The sequence below is a fragment of the Anneissia japonica genome, unplaced genomic scaffold (assembly GCF_011630105.1).
Source record: "Anneissia japonica isolate Jap-2015-1 unplaced genomic scaffold, ASM1163010v1 scaffold2069_len581484_cov189, whole genome shotgun sequence".
NCBI lineage: Eukaryota > Metazoa > Echinodermata > Crinoidea > Comatulida > Comatulidae > Anneissia > Anneissia japonica.
The window spans coordinates 129,658-151,427 of record NW_022741553.1 but is presented as its reverse complement, the minus strand read 5'-3'; the positions used below and the strand labels follow the sequence as shown (position 1 = coordinate 151,427).

General features: G+C 35.8%; 2 protein-coding genes across 5 annotated transcripts; one reads left to right on the top strand and one right to left on the bottom strand.

Annotated features, from left to right (window-relative positions):
* Positions 1-349: 349 nt before the first annotated feature.
* LOC117118747 (nicotinate-nucleotide pyrophosphorylase [carboxylating]-like) lies at positions 350-5,574 on the bottom strand. 3 transcript variants are annotated; one of them, XM_033263427.1, is made up of 4 exons: positions 5,433-5,574; positions 3,131-3,712; positions 2,876-3,007; positions 350-2,666 (listed from the first exon to the last, which is right to left on the bottom strand). In XM_033263427.1, exons 2-4 carry the CDS (start codon positions 3,701-3,703, stop codon positions 2,439-2,441), a joined length of 933 nt encoding a protein of 310 aa, XP_033119318.1. In that variant the 5' UTR covers positions 3,704-3,712; positions 5,433-5,574; the 3' UTR covers positions 350-2,438. The 3 variants fall into 3 exon arrangements, with proteins under 3 accessions (XP_033119318.1, XP_033119319.1, XP_033119320.1); XM_033263428.1 differs by having other exon boundaries at positions 5,491-5,573; XM_033263429.1 differs by lacking the exon at positions 5,433-5,574 and adding an exon at positions 4,706-4,856.
* Positions 5,575-5,636: 62 nt separating this feature from the next.
* Positions 5,637-21,719, top strand: LOC117118745 (carbohydrate deacetylase-like). Of its 2 annotated transcripts, XM_033263426.1 has the most exons (7): positions 5,644-5,794; positions 6,270-6,350; positions 17,387-17,582; positions 18,084-18,221; positions 19,043-19,138; positions 20,153-20,330; positions 20,986-21,719. In XM_033263426.1, the coding sequence occupies exons 3-7, from the start codon at positions 17,414-17,416 to the stop codon at positions 21,281-21,283; spliced, it is 879 nt and encodes a 292-aa protein (XP_033119317.1). In that variant the 5' UTR covers positions 5,644-5,794; positions 6,270-6,350; positions 17,387-17,413; the 3' UTR covers positions 21,284-21,719. The 2 variants fall into 2 exon arrangements, with proteins under 2 accessions (XP_033119316.1, XP_033119317.1); XM_033263425.1 differs by lacking the exons at positions 17,387-17,582; positions 18,084-18,221; positions 19,043-19,138; positions 20,153-20,330; positions 20,986-21,719 and adding an exon at positions 7,607-11,260 and having other exon boundaries at positions 5,637-5,794.
* The last annotated feature ends 51 nt before the right edge of the window (positions 21,720-21,770 follow it).

The following is a 21,770-nucleotide window of genomic DNA, read 5'->3' as shown; positions in this document are numbered from 1 at the left end:
ATTCTATTGTCCCGATTGAAAGGAAACAAAAAAAAAAACCACCCGCCATCATTACTTTTTTTTAAAGGGAGATAATATAATAATTTTTTCTATGTGCCCAGAAATACAGGTGTCCCTCCAATTAAAGACCCCCTCCAACTAAAGAACAATTTTCTGTGGTTCCAAATTAGCAGATGTCTTTTATCTTTATTATTCTAATTAGAGACCAAAGCAGCTAAAGACCATGGAAACCCGGGTACCAAAAGTGGTCTTTAATTGGAGGGAGACCTGTATTTTGACCGTGGTATGAAAGAAATGTCAGAAAAAGCCGACCGTAGCTATTCAAGATTTTTCTCGGCAGATTTTTTTTTTTTTCCCCCGATATACTCCAGCCGTAGCTAACACAATGTCACTAAAATAGGCAAGCATTCCAAACATGTAAAAAAAAAAAACAATAATACTATATTATAAATATGAAAAATTTACAGGTTGAAATTGCTTTAAAACATTAAGATCGTAACAAAACTTCTGTATATCTAGCATTATAATTTCATCTGTATTTATTTCGGAGATAAACAAATTGTAGAACCTTTATGATTTCTATAGTATTTTGAATTATTCCTCAAAGATTTTCTTTTTAAGCATTATGATTTAAGACTTTGGTCTCATATTAAGTGACTAACGATAATAAAATTTATTTTAATGTATTATTATACCTATTAGGAACCTAGGGTCTTGTTTTAAATGCATATAATAACAATGATGATGATAACAGTTCTGTATAAAAAATGCTGTTACGAGACAGATACTTCAATAAATACTGTGTGTGAAGTTGATGAATTATTCTTCTTTTACATCATATTTGCTTATTTTTTTAGTCCTTGTTTTGCAAGCCTACCGGCCATTGATTATTTGCAAGTAAAAATATAATTATATTTTTGTCTGTTATCATACCCCTTCCCTGAAAAATGAACATTTTTGTTACAAAAATATGTAATTTTGTACCTTTTACAGTTAAGGCCAAATAAAAAAAAATTACAAGTCTCTCGTCCCCTTGCGCATCCATTTTCTCTGCCTCACCAAATTTTTTTTTTAATTTTACAAAATGTACGAAAATCTGGCTCACATTCAGTAAAATTCCTCTCCTGATCATTCGTGGTTGGGAATACTTATGGTATGAATCATGTCTAGTGCTTCTTTTTTTTGCTTTTCAATGTGTCTACTTAATAGTAAAAATGAGAAAGTAGTATAGTAACTGTTTTCCATCTCAGAGTAAAAAAAAAAAAAAGAAAGTGCCCTCGCTCTCCTTTTTTCAAAATATTAGGACGAGAAACTACTTTTTTTTTTAACTTGCCATAATCTTGCTGCTGCCCTGAAATCTTCCAGTGGGAAATCTTATTCACTTCAAAACAAAGAATATATCAGTCAGTTACTAAACTCTTACAATACACACCTAGAGCAGGGCCTAAGGGTGCCCTCTGCTACTTTTTACCTCATACACAGATTTGTGTATTTGTCAAGACTTAATTTTTATGCTAGTTAAATTACAAAACAAATTTTATTTTTTTCCCGCTGTAATCTCTCAAAAGTTAAATTCATTAGACGAGGTATTAAAGTGTTGCCTACAGGCACTTTTACTGATAAATTTAACAGACTACCAGCCAAACTTAGTGAATTTATTTTATAGTATAGTGCTATAAATAATTATAACATAATCATCACTTGCGAGCACAACAAAGAGTAATTAAATTTTGTAGACTGTCACCACCAATACAGACTTGAAAAATGTTTTTGAAATTTATTGATGAGTTTTATTCTGTTATTTTTGTAGCACCTCTATTTGATACAGCATCCCATGCTAATAAATACCACTACTTAACCCCAGACAGCCACACTTTCTAGTGAAGCCATAACCAATATACAAAATAAATTTAAATAGAATACATAAGAATGGGTATTTCAGTAACGGTTGCATGAGAATGTTATTCTCGGTTGCTCAATCAACAACAGTTCAAAAGATAACTACATTTATATAGAATATGTAATATTCTCAGTGAGGTATCTAGGGGAGGGTGCATGCTTATACCACTACAAAAACTTGCCCCCCCCCCCACCAAGTTATTTCCCCATTCAAGTAGATAAAAATCACCTTATTTTGTGAGCTAGTGGCCACCCCCCTCACTTAATCACTTCACCTACGTGCCACCATCGCCCCCCCCCCCACATTTCAACACTCCTTGATACAACACTGAATATACTGTATTTAAATAGGGAATGCTTTATTTCATATATATAATAAATACCTACTATGGTAATCTTTTTTAATGATGAAATTCTGTAGGTTTTATCAAGTGTCCATAACCATGCCCTTCACCGTCAAAAGCAACAAGGAATCAACACCATGATTTTCAACGCCATAAAAAAGCTCTTTTTTCAGTGATTTCCTATGGATAACCTATTCATTTTCCTATGTTTGTAACAAGTGGATTTGTGGGGTCATGTCCTTCTTTGCAAATCTTCAAAGAGAAGTCCACTGTTGGATAGCCTTGCGTTAACTTACCAAGGGACACAACATCAACATATTCCCCAAAATATGATTGTAATGTGTCTTTGGTAATTCCCCCGCTGACCTCTACAGTTACATTTGGAAACCTTTCCTTGACAACCTTGGCTGCTGGATGGAGAGTCTAGTAATTGGAGAAAGACAAAAGAAACATTGTAATAATATAGGGATTCAAAATATGCTGACTATTTTTTTATATCCAAAAAAGGTACAATGTTGCCAGAGTTCTTAGTAACAAAGGAAAGGGTTACTATAATTAGAGTGTTTTCAAAAAAAGATCAAAATAAATTTTAAATTTTGCTCTACTGACTGAACTTTGAAGCACTATTATACCTTTGGGTGGAAATTATCTAACATGACAACGTCAGCTGCAGCTGTGGCAGCTTCGGTTGCTTCCTCTATACTCCGACATTCAACCTCAATCTTAATTGAAAATCCTCCAACACTCCGTGCAGCATCCACAGCCTATAACACAACAGAATAACGATTTTTGCGGTATTAAAATACACTTCCATCAAAAAATAAATTTTCAATCCTAACACAAACATTCAATGATACTGTGAATGATTAATATAAATGACCTTTCACCTTTGCAATGCTTCCTGCACTCCATATATGGTTATCCTTCAACATAATCATTGAAGACAAATCATAGCGATGTGTTGAGACCCCTCCCACCAACAATGCATACTTTTCAACCATTCTAAATCCAGGAGTGGTCTTCCTTGTCCCAGCTACTTTTCCATGCCATCCAGCTTCTTTAGCCATATCTGACATTTCCCGTGCTATGGAAGCTATTCCACTAGCCCTTGTGATGCAGTTCAAGCCTATTCTTTCACCCAGTAGGATATTCTTAACAGGTCCTGTTACTGTGGCAACGGTACAAACTGGCTGTAGTAGCTCTCCTTCAGAGAAGTACCACTCCACAGTGCACCCTAGTTTGGTGAAAATAGCGCTGAAGAAAGGGACTCCACAAAGAACACCTCTGGATTTGCATAGCAACACTGCAGACTCCTGTTTACTTCCAACAACAAATCCTCCATAATCAAAGCTGGGTGTATCCTCTTGGAGCCATCTTTCAACCAGCTCTTGTATGGCTACTGGGTGTAACAATGATGAAAAATCCTGGACTGTGTTCTTCAGGACAATGGATTCTGACATTCTCACAACCTACGGAAACATCAAACAGAAGTTCTTAGCCATACAGATAAGATTCTTTCATCAACAACACATATTAAGAACATAGTAGGTATAATTGCACAGCAATATCTTGAGGCCCGCCGTCAATTATGGGTCAGCGCTACAGTGATCCATGCCAGTTTGATGAATAACAAATGCCAACTCCACTTTATTGAAAAAACCCAGTTTTCACTAATGCCAGACTATCGACTTGCCGCCATCCATTTTGCTACAATTGACTTTCTTTGAGATAGCTGCCACAGCCACTTCTGAGAAATTACTGAGAAAATGTATCCAAAAAGTAGTACTGTAGTAATGATAAAATAAAATTTCACACAGAAAAACCAGAAATTTTGTAGAAGCTTTTAGGCTAAGTAAAAAAAAAAAAGGTTACTCGTCCTAATATTTTGAAAAAAAGGAGAACGAGGGCACATTTTTTTCTTTTTTTTTTTACCACCCAAAATGGCAAATCCAAGATGTCAATGGTAAACAGCTACTACTTCCCCACTTTTACCAACTAGACACATTGAAAGCAAATAAAAGAAGCTCTACACATGATTCATACCATTTTTCCCCAACCATGAACGATCGAGAGAGGAATTTTACTGATGCGAGCTAGCCAGATTTTTGTATATTTCGTAACATAAAGGAAATTTAAAAAAAAAAAAAAAATTTGGTGAGGCACAGAAAATGGATGCGTAAGGGGACGAGAAACTAGTAATTTTTTTTAGTTGGCCTTATCACTAGCAGACATTTCTGAATGCAAAATAGTGTACAGTATTTTCAGGCATCTATAAAGCATACGTTGTCTTGGGGTGAAGACACACATACCTCTAATCACTTCATTCCCCATGCTCATTTTTTTTTAATTGCAACAATATCAAAGAAGTGGGACTTGGGAAGAAGTTCTGTATTTTCATCAATATATTCATGTATATTATCTTAAATGCAAGCTATAAAGCTATTGCATAACCATGAGCGTACCTGCTTATACAGAGTATGACTGCTGTTTACGCAAGCACCAGACTGTATAGTAAGGCCTTCGTGGGAATTTATCCTCTGCGCAAATCCTAGAAATCCGTCCGTGCATTTCAGAAAATTAAGGGCCGATTTCCAAATAGATTTTGCTGAAATTTAGGCTTTGACCTAATCTGAATATATATATAAACAATTAATTTATTTATTTTGCAGTAATTACCATTCCGTGCACCTATTTTCTAAGCAATATTTATTGCAAATTCGAGCTGGTTTTGAGGTATCATCTGCGCGATTCAGTATGTAAGTAAACTCTACAGTATGGCGCAAGCGTATGACTGAGTCAAAAAAAGTTGTTTGCTGTCGTTCACCGCACACTGTACATGAGACGTTTGCAAATTGTCCCAAACATTATCAAAAAAAGACATGTGTCAAAAGTAAACTTCTACGCACAAGAGGGCCACACCATGACTTATCTTTTGTATGATCGGTATGGCTCTATATTGTTTTGACTAAATCTTGGTGTGGGTTGACTCTCTCTCACACAAGGGCCAAGAGTCAGAGCTAAGCTAGCCCTGTAATGGCAGGGAAGTGCTGGTGCACTGTTATGTTATTGTTGCAGCACTTCGCCCTTCTCTGCTGCTGGGCGGTGGTGGGGTAGGGTTAGGCCTAACTCTATAAAGCCTAGTCTTACAGACCATTATTATCAATTTTAAAAAGTAGTATTTATACATACTGTATTACTTTTTCGTACGATCTTAACTATTAATTATGTCAAATTAATAATACTGTACTTTGACTAAATAACATGGAATTCTTCTAACTTCTACTCAGTCAGTCGGACTGTCTCCCATATGTGTTTTTTGTTGTGAGTTTTGTAGAGGGCAGCAGACACCAAGATTGACCTGGGATTGACATCCAAGCTTCTATTCGTTCTCCCACTCTCTCAGCATGCAGCATGCAGAGAGAGAGCCGCAGAGAGGCATGACTTGCAGCTAGCCTAGGAATGCTAAGCCTTGGCTGTATAAAGGCCGCAGCTGCTTGAAATCCTAGATCAGGCATTGAGTTGTTATTTAATAAATGACAATACCATTAGTAGTAAGTATTTTATTAATAAAACATTAGTAATTTATTTAGGCTTAGGCTAGCTTAGGCCTAGCTAGGTTTTTTTAGTCTTCTTCCTTCCTACTACTAGCCTAGGCCTACTACACTAGGCCTAGCTAGCTAGGAGAGGGGACGGGGAGGGGGGTGGGGGTGGATGACCAGGCTAGGCCAGCCTGGCTGTGTATGTGGTAGTGACGTAGGCCTTGCCTAGCCTAGAGGCTGGCCTTCTACTAAAACTATAATATACTGTATTAAGCATAATGTACTGAACTACTATATATAGGCCTAGACTAGCAAGGATAGGCTAAGAGCGGGGGTGTATGACGCACTCATCATTCATAAATACTGTTTTGGCGGTGAAGTATGATGACTATGAAACGCTTATTATTGTACGTATGCTTTTATAATTTATATGTTTAGGCCTAGGCCTTAATTTCTTTTGTTGAGAATAATTTTTTTTTTTTTGTAGCATGACATCAGACTTTATATGAAATGACTTTTGGAATGGTAAACATCTAATCAACTCTTTCATTTTGATAGTGTTTCCAAGGTAACATATTTGTTATTTTTATACTTATTTGTTTTATTTAAATATTCACCAATATGTATTTAATTATACTGAATCATTAATCAGCAAAATCTTACTGTGTATTTAATGATTTATGTGATAACATGTTGTCAATTGCACATCACTAAATACATTTATAATATGAGAGGGGGCATCCGACACGAGTTTTAAACTCCATGCCTCCTATTATCCCTAAAGGTAAGATATCACTAAAGGTAAGATATTAGTTTGACAGGCCTCCTATTACAAGTTGTTGAGGTCCTTTTTATCTTACACTTTAAAAATGATATATTATTACAGCTATTATTATCAATGCATGTGTTATTTTTATTGTTTGGTTTGTATTATAATTGATGAATAAAGAATGAATTAATTGATATGTTTTATTTTCCATATGACATGGTGTACACATTATTTTAGTTTTATTGCTCAGTAAAATGGTACAGACATTTACAGTTAAACTTGCGTAAGTCGACTTAGCTTAACTCAAATAAAGACCTATTTTTCATTAATTAACAATCTGTAAGTCAAATTTTAAGTCGAACAATTTTAGATTCAATTTAGACAAGTTCAATTGTATTTTAAAGCCCTGTCCAGACTATTTGACAAAAACATGTGACATGCCTCAATATGGTCATGATGACATCACACCATGACCATATATAGGCACATCATTACTATACATGGGCATACAATAGTTTTTCTTCAAAGGAAATTTAATAGTGTGAACAGAACTTAACTTTTTTAGCAGAGTTTATACTTTTCAGGAAAACAAAACCCTCACTTTAATTTTGAGTAATACAACTCCATGGTTTTTAAAAAGCATTAAAAGTTTTTTTTTTAATGCTGTTTCCATTATTATCCACTCTAGTTTGTTGTAACAGTATTTGGAGGAATAAATATTAGAATGGGTCTAATTACCCTTATTGATCTTTATCTACAACGGAAAGGTAGTGTTCTTTGATTCATATTTTATACAAGACTTGGTTGTTTTACTTGTGATTTTTTGTTTTGTCTGTTTAAGTCGTTATCTTCAAAACACGATTTCTTTTTCTGAGGTAGTTGGTTAAATATTTGCCACCCTTGTGTCTCTTCAATCGTTAAGAACGTTTGTCTTTTTGTTATCTGTCATTAACTGATTGAAATGCTGTGCCTTTTTATTACCGAAGTGGAAGTAGTTGGTTTGTTTGTATTTCCATCCTATTGAAGAGTATTTTTCTCCATGTTTTCCTATTCAGATAATCCAAAATGAAAAGAGCAGCTAGGAGGGCAGAACTCAAGGTGAAGCCTAAACAGAAAACAGCAAATGAAGGGCCAACATTGGGAAAACTACCGAATTGGTACAGACCTGGTCCATTTCTGTACGATGCAAGAATTGTTATGTTTTCATTTACCTGCCTCCTTGTTGTGGTGTTATTAGCAGGAGAGCTGTTACTGACTGTTTTAGCTGTTGGCTCATTAGTAATTCATGTTATAAACAGTGTTGGTGCAAAGCGTCAAGCTGTCGCTGGTTATCTCTGTGTTTTTATTATAACCGAGTTAGCAGTCATATACTCTGCGGTACCACTTCTTTGGATTTCATTCTACAATGTTCTGTTATTGTTTGCGCTGAATTCATTTGTTGTGTTTACTGGAGGCTGGGTTCTATTACATTTTGATGCCTTTCTTCAGGAGGAGCCGTCGTTAGCTGTGTTTATCGAAACATCACTGTTCACCTTCTACCCGGGATTATGTATAATAATAATGTCATGGATTGTTGTTCAAGCAGTAAGTGTTTCTGCTGTGCCATATTGCCTTATCTTATTTGGATTCATAAGTGCACAACTGTTTCTACCGCAACAACCATCATCATTCCACAAGTCAGAAAGTAGACAGTCAGCACACAGCGTTCTTAACCCGGTGGAAGTAGCCACCGTTTTGACGATTTATAATTTACTGCCCATGCAATCATTCATATTTATTAATTTCTGGAATATTCTAGAACTGACAGTGTTTTTAAAAATGATATTTGTAATGACTTGTCCACTTTTTCTAACAACTCTTATAGATATTCATTATGTTTTTGAACACTTTGGAGTAAGTCTCAAACAGAAGACAAAAGTGCGTTGGCTTACCGGTATAATATGTTTATCAATAATTCATATTGTTGCATATCTTGACAAACTGGTTTCAAGCGGATTATTACCATGGTTACCTGCTGTATTTGTTTTGAATCTACCACTCGGTATTTTCATGAATTGGAGAACTCCAGGACGCAAAATCGCAATCTTGTTACTAGCTTGTGCCTGCTTTGTCCTGTACGTAGCTATGATTTCCTTCATTGTGCCTTTAAACTTAGAAACTGATGGAGTGAGTTCAAAGGTCATATGGTTGCTGTTAGTATGCAATGCAGGACTGTCAGTAGCATGTGTGGTAATGGCTGCTATATCAACCAAAGAGCATTTCTCTGATTTACTATTATGTAGCGTTGCTGTTTTTGTCTTCAGTGAACATCAGCTTTTATCATTAGGCTTATATTCTCTGAATATGTTTGTCATTACAATCCCACTAGGATGGTATATGCTGTCAAAGCTGCAGCACGCTGGTAAAGTCTCTTGGTACGTCACATGGCTATCAATAGGAATGCACTCCACCAAGCTGCCAGTTTTCTTAGAAAACCAGTTAAGACTGGATCATCACTTTGGATCCTCACCATTTTTAGATAAGATATTCATAGCTCTATTTATTCTTTCTGTTAGTAAGTTGTTCTTTTTTGAGTCTCGTCGTTCTGTACCGATTCATCATGCTGTTGGGTACGCGTTCAGTATAACTATCCTGTCACTGCTGGTCATGGATTCACTTCTTCAGCCCATCTTTATCATGGTCAGCCATTCTGATATTAATACTGCAGGTTCTCTCGCTCTGGTGCTGATCACATCTGGTGCTCTACTTTTAAAATTAACACTGAGTCACATGACCAAGTTCCAAGATGCTAGGACATTAAACTTGATATCGATACTACTTGGCTTCTTTATATTCATCCTTCAGCCCTCATCTGAAACATCCTTTTCTAACATGTGCAACATACTTCTGCTGGTGTCTTTCATAGCCTGTCTTGTGTTGTTCCTAACCAGATCGCCACGCTCACGACCTCTATGCCTAGACATTGTGTATTCAATTGTGATTGGTTCACCGATCGCCATTAAAGCCTGTCAACTGCTCATGATTCCCGAGCACATTAGGGTATTAAATATTACGTTGTATATGTTAGCTTGGTCCTTAACTACTTTCATCCTCATTTCTACCACCCTTTGGATTCCTTCCTCAAAATATAATAAGTCGAGTACTGCATTTCTGCCAAGTGCTACAGTATCTATTTCAATAATATTTGTGATAATTTATATTTTGGAATTCAAACAAATTGGAAATGCATACATATATACAATTGGTAGTTTTTATGGCAAATATTCTCAGCCTTGTACCAAATTATTTCTGATTATTTTCCTGAGTATTGCCATAAACCTAAAGAGTTTGCTGGGTAAAATTGCTGCCGATGATCCGTTTGGTGCTATTTACCCAACTTCTCTGCCTGTTGTTATAAATATGGCAACCTTTTTGTCATATGCACTTCTCCTTATAAATTACCCTCCTGATATTTTGCCAGAATTGTGGGCATGTGTTAGTTCAATGGTTTTCCTTCTTATAACCAAAGATCATCTTCTTTTTTCCAAAATCAGTAAGTTTAAAAAACCTGGGATTGTATTCACAACCTGTGTTATTGTTTTATACATTGCTACTTTATATGAAAATAGTATTTGGTGGCAGGGACTTGGATTTTGGTGCATATTCGAATTGATGATCTGTGTTATTGTGTCACCTGTCTTTTTCTCTGTTTCTTGTTTCGTTTTGAACCGCTTCTATGTGATGCCTATTCAACGTGTTGTGTTCCTGAGCCCCATATGTGTGTTTTTGCCACTTTTCGGTACAACTCCTGCTAGTTGGATTTTAGGAATCCTTGGTCTAGTTGCTGGACTTGGTAGCAGTTACTATGCTGCACCCACCTCTGATGTGGACAACTTCAATCTTTAGGTTTGAAAGTAATTGGCACAAACGTGGTTGTAATAGTTAATGTATGTTGGACAAGATTCTTGATATTTAGGCCACATCTGGGCTTGGACTTGCTTTAAGGACAAATTTTGCTTGATGAATAATAAATACTGTACTGTATATTGTTTTTTTTTTTTGTGATTTTGAGATATAAATGTTAAGAATAATGAGGCCTTATAAAATTTAAACAAAATAAAGTTTATTTTATAGTAGATATTATTTCTCCACTTGACTGCTACTATCTTTATTAATAAAATAATGATTATTATTTTTATTTATGTGGGTTGAAAAGATAATGTTTTTCACTATGTGTAAGAATAGTTGTAAATGTTGTAACTTATTAATTATTGTTCAAGGACAGATGGGAACAGTTCATAACAACATGTGTTATTTAGTATTAAGAGCAAAATATGATAATTGTTCTTAATTCTGTTAGGTTATTTATTATTCTGAGTTACTAAAATATTAATGGGATGAACAGGCATGAGTGATTATGTATTATTCAACTTTTGCCTAACATTAGAATTTTCAAAATTACTGATACCGGTAAAAAAAAAGAAAATTGAGTCATTCATTTTGGTCTTACAAACCTGTTCTTTACATTCCATAGGTTGTATACTACTAGGGCAAGACTATTTTATACCTTGTTTCGCGAACTTGTGTTTTTTAAGGATCCTCTGAGAAAAGCAGAAAAAAAAAAAATTGTTTTCTTATTTAGCAAATAATTTTGCCAAAAACATCTAGACATAGGAGAAAATAAAAATAAAATTTTATTGTATAATGTGAACAGTGCAGTGTAATGGGATGGTTAAATGCTTTAAATTTATATAATTAGGAGGGAATATACATCTTATTTTTGTCAATTTCAAGGCAGCGGTGAGCATGATAAAAATAAAGAAAATATTTTTTTTCTGAAATTTGCTTGTGTTGCCGGGTGTGCTAATTGGTTAAAAATAATTATTTTTATTCAAAATCCTTAGCAGGTGGCGTGTTCGCTAAACAAGGTATAACTATCAAAAAAGACGACAGCAGTGGCGTGTTTAATAGGACTGTAGAGGGCACATTAGAAAAAGTTTTCTCCCCCACCCAAGACACCCAATTGAAAATATACTAAGCAAAAAAAAGTTACTCAAGTAGTAACCAACCCCCACCCCTTCTTTCCCACTCTCCAATCTCAGTCCCCTGCCCTTCCCATGTCAAAACTTTTAAGTACGCCACTGCTGTATTGTGTATTTTGATGCTCGACCCATTTTGCACTCAAGACAATGCATTTTTAGTCAAGGGACTATGTGGCTTAAAAATCTCATTCTGATGAAAACATTTTGTATTGCCAAAAGAAAAAGCATGTAATTTGGTCATAATGGCTTTAGTCATGTGGCTTAAAAAATCTTATTCTGATGAAAACATTTTGTATTGTCAAAAGAAAAAGCATGTAATTTGGGCATAGTTTTTAAATAAATGATGAAGATCATTTTGTCTATGGTTTTATTGCTTTCAAGTGTTATTATGGCTATCTTTGAATATGTACTAAATCCTGTTTTTCAAATTTATCCAATTAAAATTAACTATTAAATTTATAATTGTTTTGTCTGCAGGGGCAGATTTAGGCCCCTCCCCCTCTTTTGGAAAGTTAAAAAAAAAATGGGGAAAAAATGAAGAAAGAAAAAAAAACACCCCAGAGGTTATTTACGGGCTTCTACGCTAGTGTTGTATCTCCCCCCCCCCCCCACTTTTGTCATCAGGTTTTGGTGTTAGAGTGAACATGTCTAGTCCATACTCCTACTGTATTGGATTGGATTGGCAAAAATCCAGTGGGCACAGCAACATTGGATTCAATGCCTGATCAAACATCATGTCTGGGAATGGTACATCAACACAGGAAGCATGTCTGGCCTGGCAACTGGTCAGGGGAAACCAATCAAAGTATTGGTTCGAAGCCATCAACAAGAGCTGAAAATGTTAGGATTATATTAGTACTGTAAGCTATTCTTAAATATCAGAAATTCACATATCAGATCGTATATGATTTATTTTCACCATTTTAAATTTACAAAACGAAAATAAAAATATGACTCAGCAGTACGTGGTAGGTTGCTCAAAAGAGGACAATGCCCATCTGTCTGGGAGCTCATTCTAGTACCAACCATATAAACAAACATATTAAGCAGAAATATTAAAATTATTATTTGCAAAGCACTTAAAAAATTATACCGTACTCAGGGTTCGTACGGGTTTTGGAAAGTCATGAAAAGTTATGGAAATTTGTTTAGGTAATTTCCAGGACCTTAAAAGTTATGGAAAAATTATTTGGTTATGGAAAAGTTATGGAAATATGTAGAATGTGACAAATAAAATAAATAGTATGTCAAACATTTGTGTTGAGTTTTATTTTTAAAAAAACAAATCATTTTCTCAGAATTTAGGACGATTTCCGACCGACTGTCAATTTTCTTTGTGCGCCGCGGCACACTGTAGTCTGTACTGATTTTTGTTAATAAACTGTGCTGGTTGACTGAACCTTGGCTTTGCTGCGCATGTGCAATTGTAGTTGGAAAAAAATTAGCAAACAAAAACTAATGCAGGAGTGCTTGGTGTGACGACGAACGAAGCACGTTGTGTAACACGCGGTTGGATGAGGAAAGTCGGCGGCTGATGGTTGAAAAGTATCGAATATGCCTGGAAAGTGTGTTTTTAACGATTTATGGCTTCGGAAAGAACATTACAAAGGTTGGCTTGCAAATTCGGGAACAAACGATCGTCATACAGCACGATGTATGTTATGTTCGAAAACCTTCGATATTGGCAACATGGGAGAAGCCGCTGTTGTTAGCCATATGAAAGGGAAGAAGCATCATAATTTAGTGTCTACTGGAAGCTTAAAACCTGTCTCTTATACACATCTAGATGTGTATAAGAGACAGAAAGTAGAGGAATCTGGGAGTGTAAATAGGTGAATTCTCACAAGTGTTGCTTTGTAGCAACACAGATATTTGTATAATTTTTTTACGATACTTAAATTGACATACATATAAATTCAAAAAATGTCAATACTGGTATGACACCAAATAAGAATGGTGCTCGATAAATATATTCCAGATCTGTGTGTGCGTCTGGATGGCAAATCGTCACAAACTTTTGGTCCTTACTCAAATTAGTATAGGCCTATATGATGAATACTCCAGACAATCTTAAGTTTTGATTTCAATTATTCTAATAACCCTATGGACGAACAACCCAGCAATGAGTGATTGCCAGTGATTTAAAAATAAGTTCATGAGAGGAGCATGATTACACTGCAGAACTAGGTTAAAATTACTTACAATAGATATATGGAATTAATTACAATGGAACCTTTAACACTTTAGACAATACTGGAAAAGCAAATGCGGCGCAACATTCAGTTTTATAAATATTCAGAGTAAATATAGACCTAAATGAAATCACTACGAAGTACTTACCTCAGATAGACTACACCTTTCCGTTAGAAATAATTCGAATGAAGTAGGCCTACTAGTCGCCAGTGCTGGCTTATAAGTGAGGAAATTATGAAATTTAAGTATGAAATTAGGATTTCTACAGGTGGGCAACACTATCCACTCTTAATATTAATGGAGTGTTGGATTTCGGCATATAGATTTGTGACGTATAAAAATATTCATACAAACTTGCAACTCCATAAAAACTTTTTGATACTGTAATCCATCATAACAACAACAACAAACAACAAGTTTCTGTATGTACTGATATGAACGAATAAATTATCTCAGTGTATGAGTATCATAATGAAGATGACAGCATGATGACTAAAGGTTATTCAGTCACAGTCCGCTAAATGAAGCTGTCGAAAAGACAGCGAAAGTTATAACGGTAAGTTAAACCATAGACTCTGAAAAAGTACTAATATTCAACATTTTTGTTAAATATTATATTTCATAAAACAATATAGGCCTTCATAGAGATATAAACCAATACTATTCATGGTTTTGATTGACAGTCTAATTGAAGTCTGGCTTAATTTTGACGGTAATTGTTAATAGATATTCTATAGTTGATGGTTGCATAGGCCTATATTGCATTGTCGAATCATGGTCAAATGAAGCACTTCACCAGTGCTGGCTTATAATTGAAAAAAAACATGATTTCTACAGGTGGGCAACTCAACCTCTATAGATTAATGGGGTGTTGGATTTCGGGTGTTGGATGTCTTTGGAGACAATATCACTTTTGATGTTTCCGCTTTGTTTACCAGCATTTCTGTTCCAAATGCCATAGAAGCAGTCCGAATTACCAAGTTGGCTCAATATATTACTTTCTCAGAACAAACCACACTTAAACCATTACAAATTCTAGAGTTACTCACATGTCTTCTCTTTTGTTGTCATTAGCAAAAATCGTATTGACTTCTTTACAAAATACATTAATAACAACGATGTAAAATATTAAATTTACCAAAGTTGAGGAGGGAGGGAAACTGACTTTTTTGATATTCTAATCCATCAGTGAAAGCATTAAAATCACCATTTAGAAAACCGACTCACACCAACCAATATCTACATTTTGATTCAAATCATATTGAACACAAGATACAGTATTGGTTGTTAGAACTTCACAACGCTCGCTCTTTACTACAAAAATTTAAAGACAAAGAAATTAATTTTAAAGCTCTACATCCTGGTTACAAGAATGTTTGCGAACAACCCGTGTATAACTCGTTTATGTAGGATCCTAGAAGTATTGTTGAACTTCTTAACTTTCTGGCGTACCATACTCATTTATTGATACAATGTTATTTTTCTTTTTAATAGGCCTATATAGGCGAATTCGTCTGTTTAATGAAATGTTATGTTTTCTAAAAATACTTTGTAAATGTAAAACAATAGTAAATATAATGAATGTACCTTTGTTATTGTTAACTACAAATCATTGAATATCTTCTGTAGGTTAAGACGGTAACTGTTAGAGAAATTGTATTACATTGGTATAATTGTTCTATTAATAAATCAATATCGTTGTTTTCTCCTGAAATGAAAAAACAAAACATAACAGTATTCTTGTACTCTTGTAATGATTATGTATGCGTGGTGTGGAATAAATATCCCATAGCTGCCCACTCTAAAGGCTTCACAGGTATGCCATGTTTCTTTTCGTTTTCTCAAAGACCTGTTGATTGACATGATACATTCATAGTTCAGTCCGGAACAATAATTGACTCAAAACTGACTGAAACTTTGGGTGCCGTACGCAGAAAAAGTCTATATGTTAAAATCAAAATGTAATTGCCAAATTCAATGTCTAATTTATAAAAACTAGGTCTAATTTCTCAAAATGTAGGTCTAGTTTCCTAAAACAAAGTTCAAATCTTTCAAAATGTAGTTCAAATTTTCCAAAATGTAGTTTTAAAACGTAGTTCTGACTTGATCAAACGGCCTCTCCAAATTCTGTTCTAAACGTAAATCAAAAACCGCCCAAGCATGACTGGCTTGATTTACATTTTACAACAACTAGACATGCGAACTGTAAATCAAAACTAGCCAACCAAGCATGACGCTGTGTCCAGTGCCGTCAACAAAGCCTATAGGAGGCCAGCCTAAGCCAATAATGTAATTCTGTATAGTCATACGAACAATTGTTTACATTGTAGCAAAGTCAAAATCAACGATTTCATTTTTTTTGTCATTGGGGGGGGGGCAGGGTGCTTAAGACCCCATCGGTCTGGTCAAGCCCCCCCCCCCATTGGCCAAAGCTCATTGGGCAGTCTGACCAAAAAAAAAAAAAAGTAGGCCTAGTTTTCCCATCCCAGCCATACCTGTATCTTGCCATCTAGAAGTCCCATTGAAAAAAATCTTGTTTTGGGTGGAGGGACACCCCCCCTCCCATACCTAGCCCCAGCTCTGGCCTTCGGCTCTCAGATAACGTGGCGCGCTATAGTTACACCCATAAATACTTAGCCACCCCCCCCCCCATAAATTATATCCTAGAGCCGCCACTGCACCTCAGCCCCAACCATGGTCAGACTGAGGTGGTGTGGACTCGCACGCACCCCCTTCAGCCAAATCCTGCATCCTCCCCAGAAAGTTTACTTGTTTAATCGAATAAACATAGTTCTGTAACTTGTATGAATAGCTGTCTTGAGTTGGCAGCCGGTCCGGGCCTCCCCCCCCCCCCCTTAAATTTTTCAAGATTTAAAAAAATATTGAGAAAAAGAGACAATTACAGGCCATCTAGAGGTGTGATGATCATAAATTTTCTTACTTCATATCCAACCATGGTGGAACTGAGGTAGTATAGAACCTCCATCTGTGAAAGTCCCTCTCTGCAGTGGGCCCCCTCTATTTCAAATTCCAGAATTTGCCACTGAGTAACAAATGATAATGCTCTGCATTTTTAAAGCATCATTTTTCCCAACCAGATAGATCAGAAAATATGGGTACCTCATACCCTATATAACTCAGAGATGGGCATAAAAATCGGTTGGGAGTGCCAAAGTGAATTTTTGATTTAACACCGAGGGCCGCACCCAAAATTTGATGTTTCCAGTAAGCTTCCAAAAACCTCCAAGCACTGCTTTACACCACTTTATTTTCAGTTTTAATGTTTTCTAGTCGTCGTTTGGCGAGCCGCACACATACTGTTGGGTTTTTAATTCGTCTTCGCGGGCCGCAAAAACATCTATGTTGGGCCGTGCTTTGCCCACCTGCGAATTATAACTCATCCATACTAAAACCCTGTCCAGACTCAAATTTTCTTTGGCAAAAAAGTGTTTCATTCTCATATATAGTCATGATGTGCCTATATATGGTCATGATGTGATGTCATCATGACCATATTTAGGCATGTCACATGTTTTTTTAAATAAAATTTTATAGTCTGTAAAGGGCTAAGTTCATTCTTTAAGTTAACATGGTTTTTTTATTTTTTTTAAATTTATTTAGACCTGCATATATCTGGGGTTATTGTGGATGAAGCGGTTGATAATTAACGCGGATGATTTTGGCTACAGTCTGCAGAGAAACCGAGGAATCGTAGAATGCTTCAAGAACAAATCGATCACGAGCACTTCCTTATTGGTCAACAGTGTTGCTATGGATGATGCTGTTCATCACATCAGACACCTTGGTATACCTGCCGGTATGTGATCATATATTTAGTAGTGGTGGCTAGTAAGTGGTAGGGGACAAAGTATAGCTGGGCAACACCAGCTTGGTGGTAGATAGAATACAGATAAGGCCTACAGCTTGGTGGTAGAACACTCGGTGGTATGGAAACTGAAAATTGGTGATTGGCATAACTAGGCGCACTGTATAGCGGTAGGGGATATTATAGGTTAGAGCAATTGTTTATGTACTACATTATTTTCTTTTGTGGGAAATGAAGTTACAATAAAAAAAAAAATTATATTATAGCTTGTTGTTAGGGCAATTGTGATAGTATCCGTGTCAGGATTGTTGGCCCCCTGAATATTTTCCCCAAGTGCTGAGTCAAAATCGCTTGTGAATTTTTCTTTTCCTCCCATCAATCCCATACAGGAAAATTAAAATCCATGTGGCATCAATATACACTTTTTGCAAATTTGTAAGAAAGATCTTTTAATTAGTAATAACCCAATTTTGTTATCAATTTTGTCCCCAGGTGTACATCTGAATCTGACTGAAGGCCTACCTGTTGGACGGCATTTTGAGTCCTTAGTAGATGAGAATGGCTTCTTTCTTGGAAAATTGGGTTTCCGCGATGCTATACAACAAGGGTCTATTCAATATCAAGATTTACGTAAGTTGCAGTACCATCATCATTATCATCAACCATTAATATTCATAAACCTCATAGGAGTACACTGTATATTCACATGACGAATTATGACAATTTACAAGATATTCTACCACCATTTAACTAGTACGCAAATTTATATTTCTGCTTTTTTCAAACTTCCTGATTAAAATAAAATCATCTGTACACTATCGTCAGATACAGAAACAAAAGGCTAAAATATGAGATAGTCATGCAGTTGCACTGCTGATATGAGGATGTTGTATGAAAATGATGATGTCGTAAAACCTCGAATTAAAGCCCTGGGCTTCGTTTGTATTTTTTTTGCGACCTTTGGATGGGAACTTTGGATGGGCTTCTTTTCGAGACTACTTTTGCAAAGTAAACAGGGGGCTTCTTTTTAAAATAAATGCTGTAAATTTTGTGAATTGTACTATAAAACAATAAATAAAGCCAATGTAACTTCAATCTGTATCAGGGAGTGTATTAAACTCTCATTAAATCGCCTAAACTACTGTAATAAACCAAGTGTATTTAATTTATTTTGTTTTACAGTGTATGTACTGTACTATCTCGAAAAGAAGCCTATGCTATCTTGAAAAGAATCGCATTAGCTTCTTTTCGAGATGCACTTTTTTTTCGAGGCCAATTTTGCAAACTAAAGAGGGGGGTTCAATTCGAGATGGGCTTCATCGAGGTTTTACTGTATCTGTTCCATGGGGAGGAGGCCAAACTAATGGATACACAATACTATAGAGCCCCCTCTACTGTCCCACTGAAGGCTTACAAATGATCGCTACTCACTGTTAATGTTCCTTTCACAGGTACAGAGATTACTGCTCAGTTAAACGCATACTATGAAGCTGTGGGTCGGAAGCCAACACATGTTGATGGTCACCAGCATGTGCATGTACTTCCAGGTAAATAATATTGAGAGACAGCCAATCAGGTTTGAGATAATCAATCGTAAGGGATGTAACCAATCATTTGAAAGATAACTGCATGTGTGAGATAACCAATCACTTGAGAGATATGATATATCAGATTTTTATTAGTTTTTTATGCATTACAACTATAATCATTTATAATGGTATGTTATAATTCAAAAGTACATGCTCATTATCATTGATATTATTATTATTGTTGTTATTATTGCTAAAGGCTCAACAGAAAAGCATTCCCAAAAATTAGATAATTCCAAACTGGTTATTGATTTGCAACATTTTGTAAATGTATCTTGCATTCAGGGCCTACAATTAAGATATATTTGTGTCAGACAGTGGCGTCACGGTTGGACGCTGACGGGGCGGAGCGCCAAGGCCCCCAGGCACAAGGGGCCCCGACATTGTAGTTTTTAAAATATATAATATAACTATAGTTTCATTCAATGGGGACAGTTTTAAACAATTAAAAGCTGGGTTCTGATGTTGGACATTTGTTTCTGATTTTGTGATCAATTTGATTTGCATTGTATATATATTATGAAAACATGTTTCGATTCTCACTAAAATATTCTCTTTCTTTATTTACACCTACATAGAGTACATAGGCCTAGTGGTAGGCCTATACCAGTTCCGAAAGTTGGCCTATGTAATCAACGTTGGTTTTGTCATGAAATTGTCCGAAATATTTCATCAGTCATGGACCATTCAATGTTCCCTGGTAACTCAGTTAACAGTTCATAAATGACATAAGCTCTGAGTGCAAAGCCCCCTCGGACCCCACCAGGGGCATTCAATCCCTGGACTCCGTCTGGGGGTCCTATGCATCCCCTTTCCCCCTGCGTCTGTTCCTTGCTCCGCTCGAAAACTTAACGCTCGCTTTGCTCACTTATTAGGGACCCCTAATAAGAGTCAGTGCCATGGCCCTACAAACTCTGTGACGCCACTGGTGTCAAAGTTATTAATTTTGGTTTAATAATTTTTGGCCTGCAGTTGTGAGAGATGTGTTTGCCAAGGTTTTAGAGCAACAGGGTATAAGGTGGACCAGGCTGCCAGCTGAGCTGGACTTAGACTCCTGCACCTGGTCATCACAAGGTATGAGGGCATTCTTTAACAGTGTTGTAGAGAATGCAGCCTCATCTCAGGAAGTGTTCACTAAACATTCCATCAGGTGAGTTGAGCTTGATGGAGCCATTCTTCTAAAGCTCTGTCCAGAAATTTTCGGTGAAAGAAAAACTGTTGAATGCCCATATATTATAGACATAATGTGCCTATATATGGTCATGATGTGATGTAATCATGACCAAATCCTTGCAATTGATGTGAGCAAAAAACAGCTTCCTTTTCTGATAGAGCACCAAACACATTTATGGAAGCATGACATTAGTCAATGTCTGGTGGTTTGTGTCGTAGGGCACATTTTCATTATCGGCCGTAGTGTTTGATTTAATTTGTCATGTTTATATATGTTCTTTGTTTTTTTCATGATTGTATATGATTATAACATTTTCTGCCTCTTTTTCTCAAGATAAATAATAGTCAAGTCAATCTGTGACAAAATTGTAATGAACCTAAAACTAATTGCAACAGTTAATCCAATCAGGAGAACAATTGTTAATTTTAAAGATATTTTATGAGTTAACATCCAACAGTTCATCGCTTTCCCCGATTGGAATTTATTGGATTTTAGTATGTTAATGTGTATATTTCAAATTCCACAAAAATTATTTCTGTTGCAATTAGTTCTGGGTCAATCCACTGATTAACTGGACTATAATTACAATGATTATCACTAACACAGTTATTACACTATTTATTTTTTTCAGATTTCCTGATGGATTTGTTGGGCTAAGCACCATGGGTAAAGAAATGACATCAGACAGAGTAGTACAGGCTTTGACAAACATCATGAATCATAACCCAGCCACTAGTACTATTGAGTGGATGGTTCATCCTGGATACCCTACTGAGATTGAAGGTGGGTGTGGCAGTGGTGCTGATGACTTCTCCAGGTCACCAGACAGGTTCCATGAAGTGGAAGTTCTAAACAACACCCACCTGAAGCAGCATTTTAAGGAGAACAGGTTCAAACTGGTTGCATTTTCGAATTTGAATCAGAAATGATGTCTGGATGAATAATAGTATAAATGTGCTGTACACCATGTGAATACTGTGGAACCTCTCCTTTTGCGACACCTCTATTAAGAGGACATCTTTTCAGCCTTGAAACAGTGAAAAGCTCTTTTTACACTATGGCCAACCACTATTCATGGGGTTTTTTTTGGTCCCGAAAGTGTCCACTTAATAGATGTTCTACTGTAGCTCTGAGAAAACCTGATGTTTTCGAGAGTATCTTGACGTTTCGAATATACTACAATATTAGTCTTCAGGAGAAGGTGAAATTTATACCATTGTGTGTCCACCATGAATGATTAATGTTAGTTAAGGATTTTAAGGATTTGAATTTTAAGAATTTATATGGTAAAAATGTAATGTGTTTATAGATAATTTTTAAGGTTTAAAATATGTATATATGTAAATATATATATATATATTATTTACTTGTGTATTTATATATATATATATATATATATATATACATATATATATA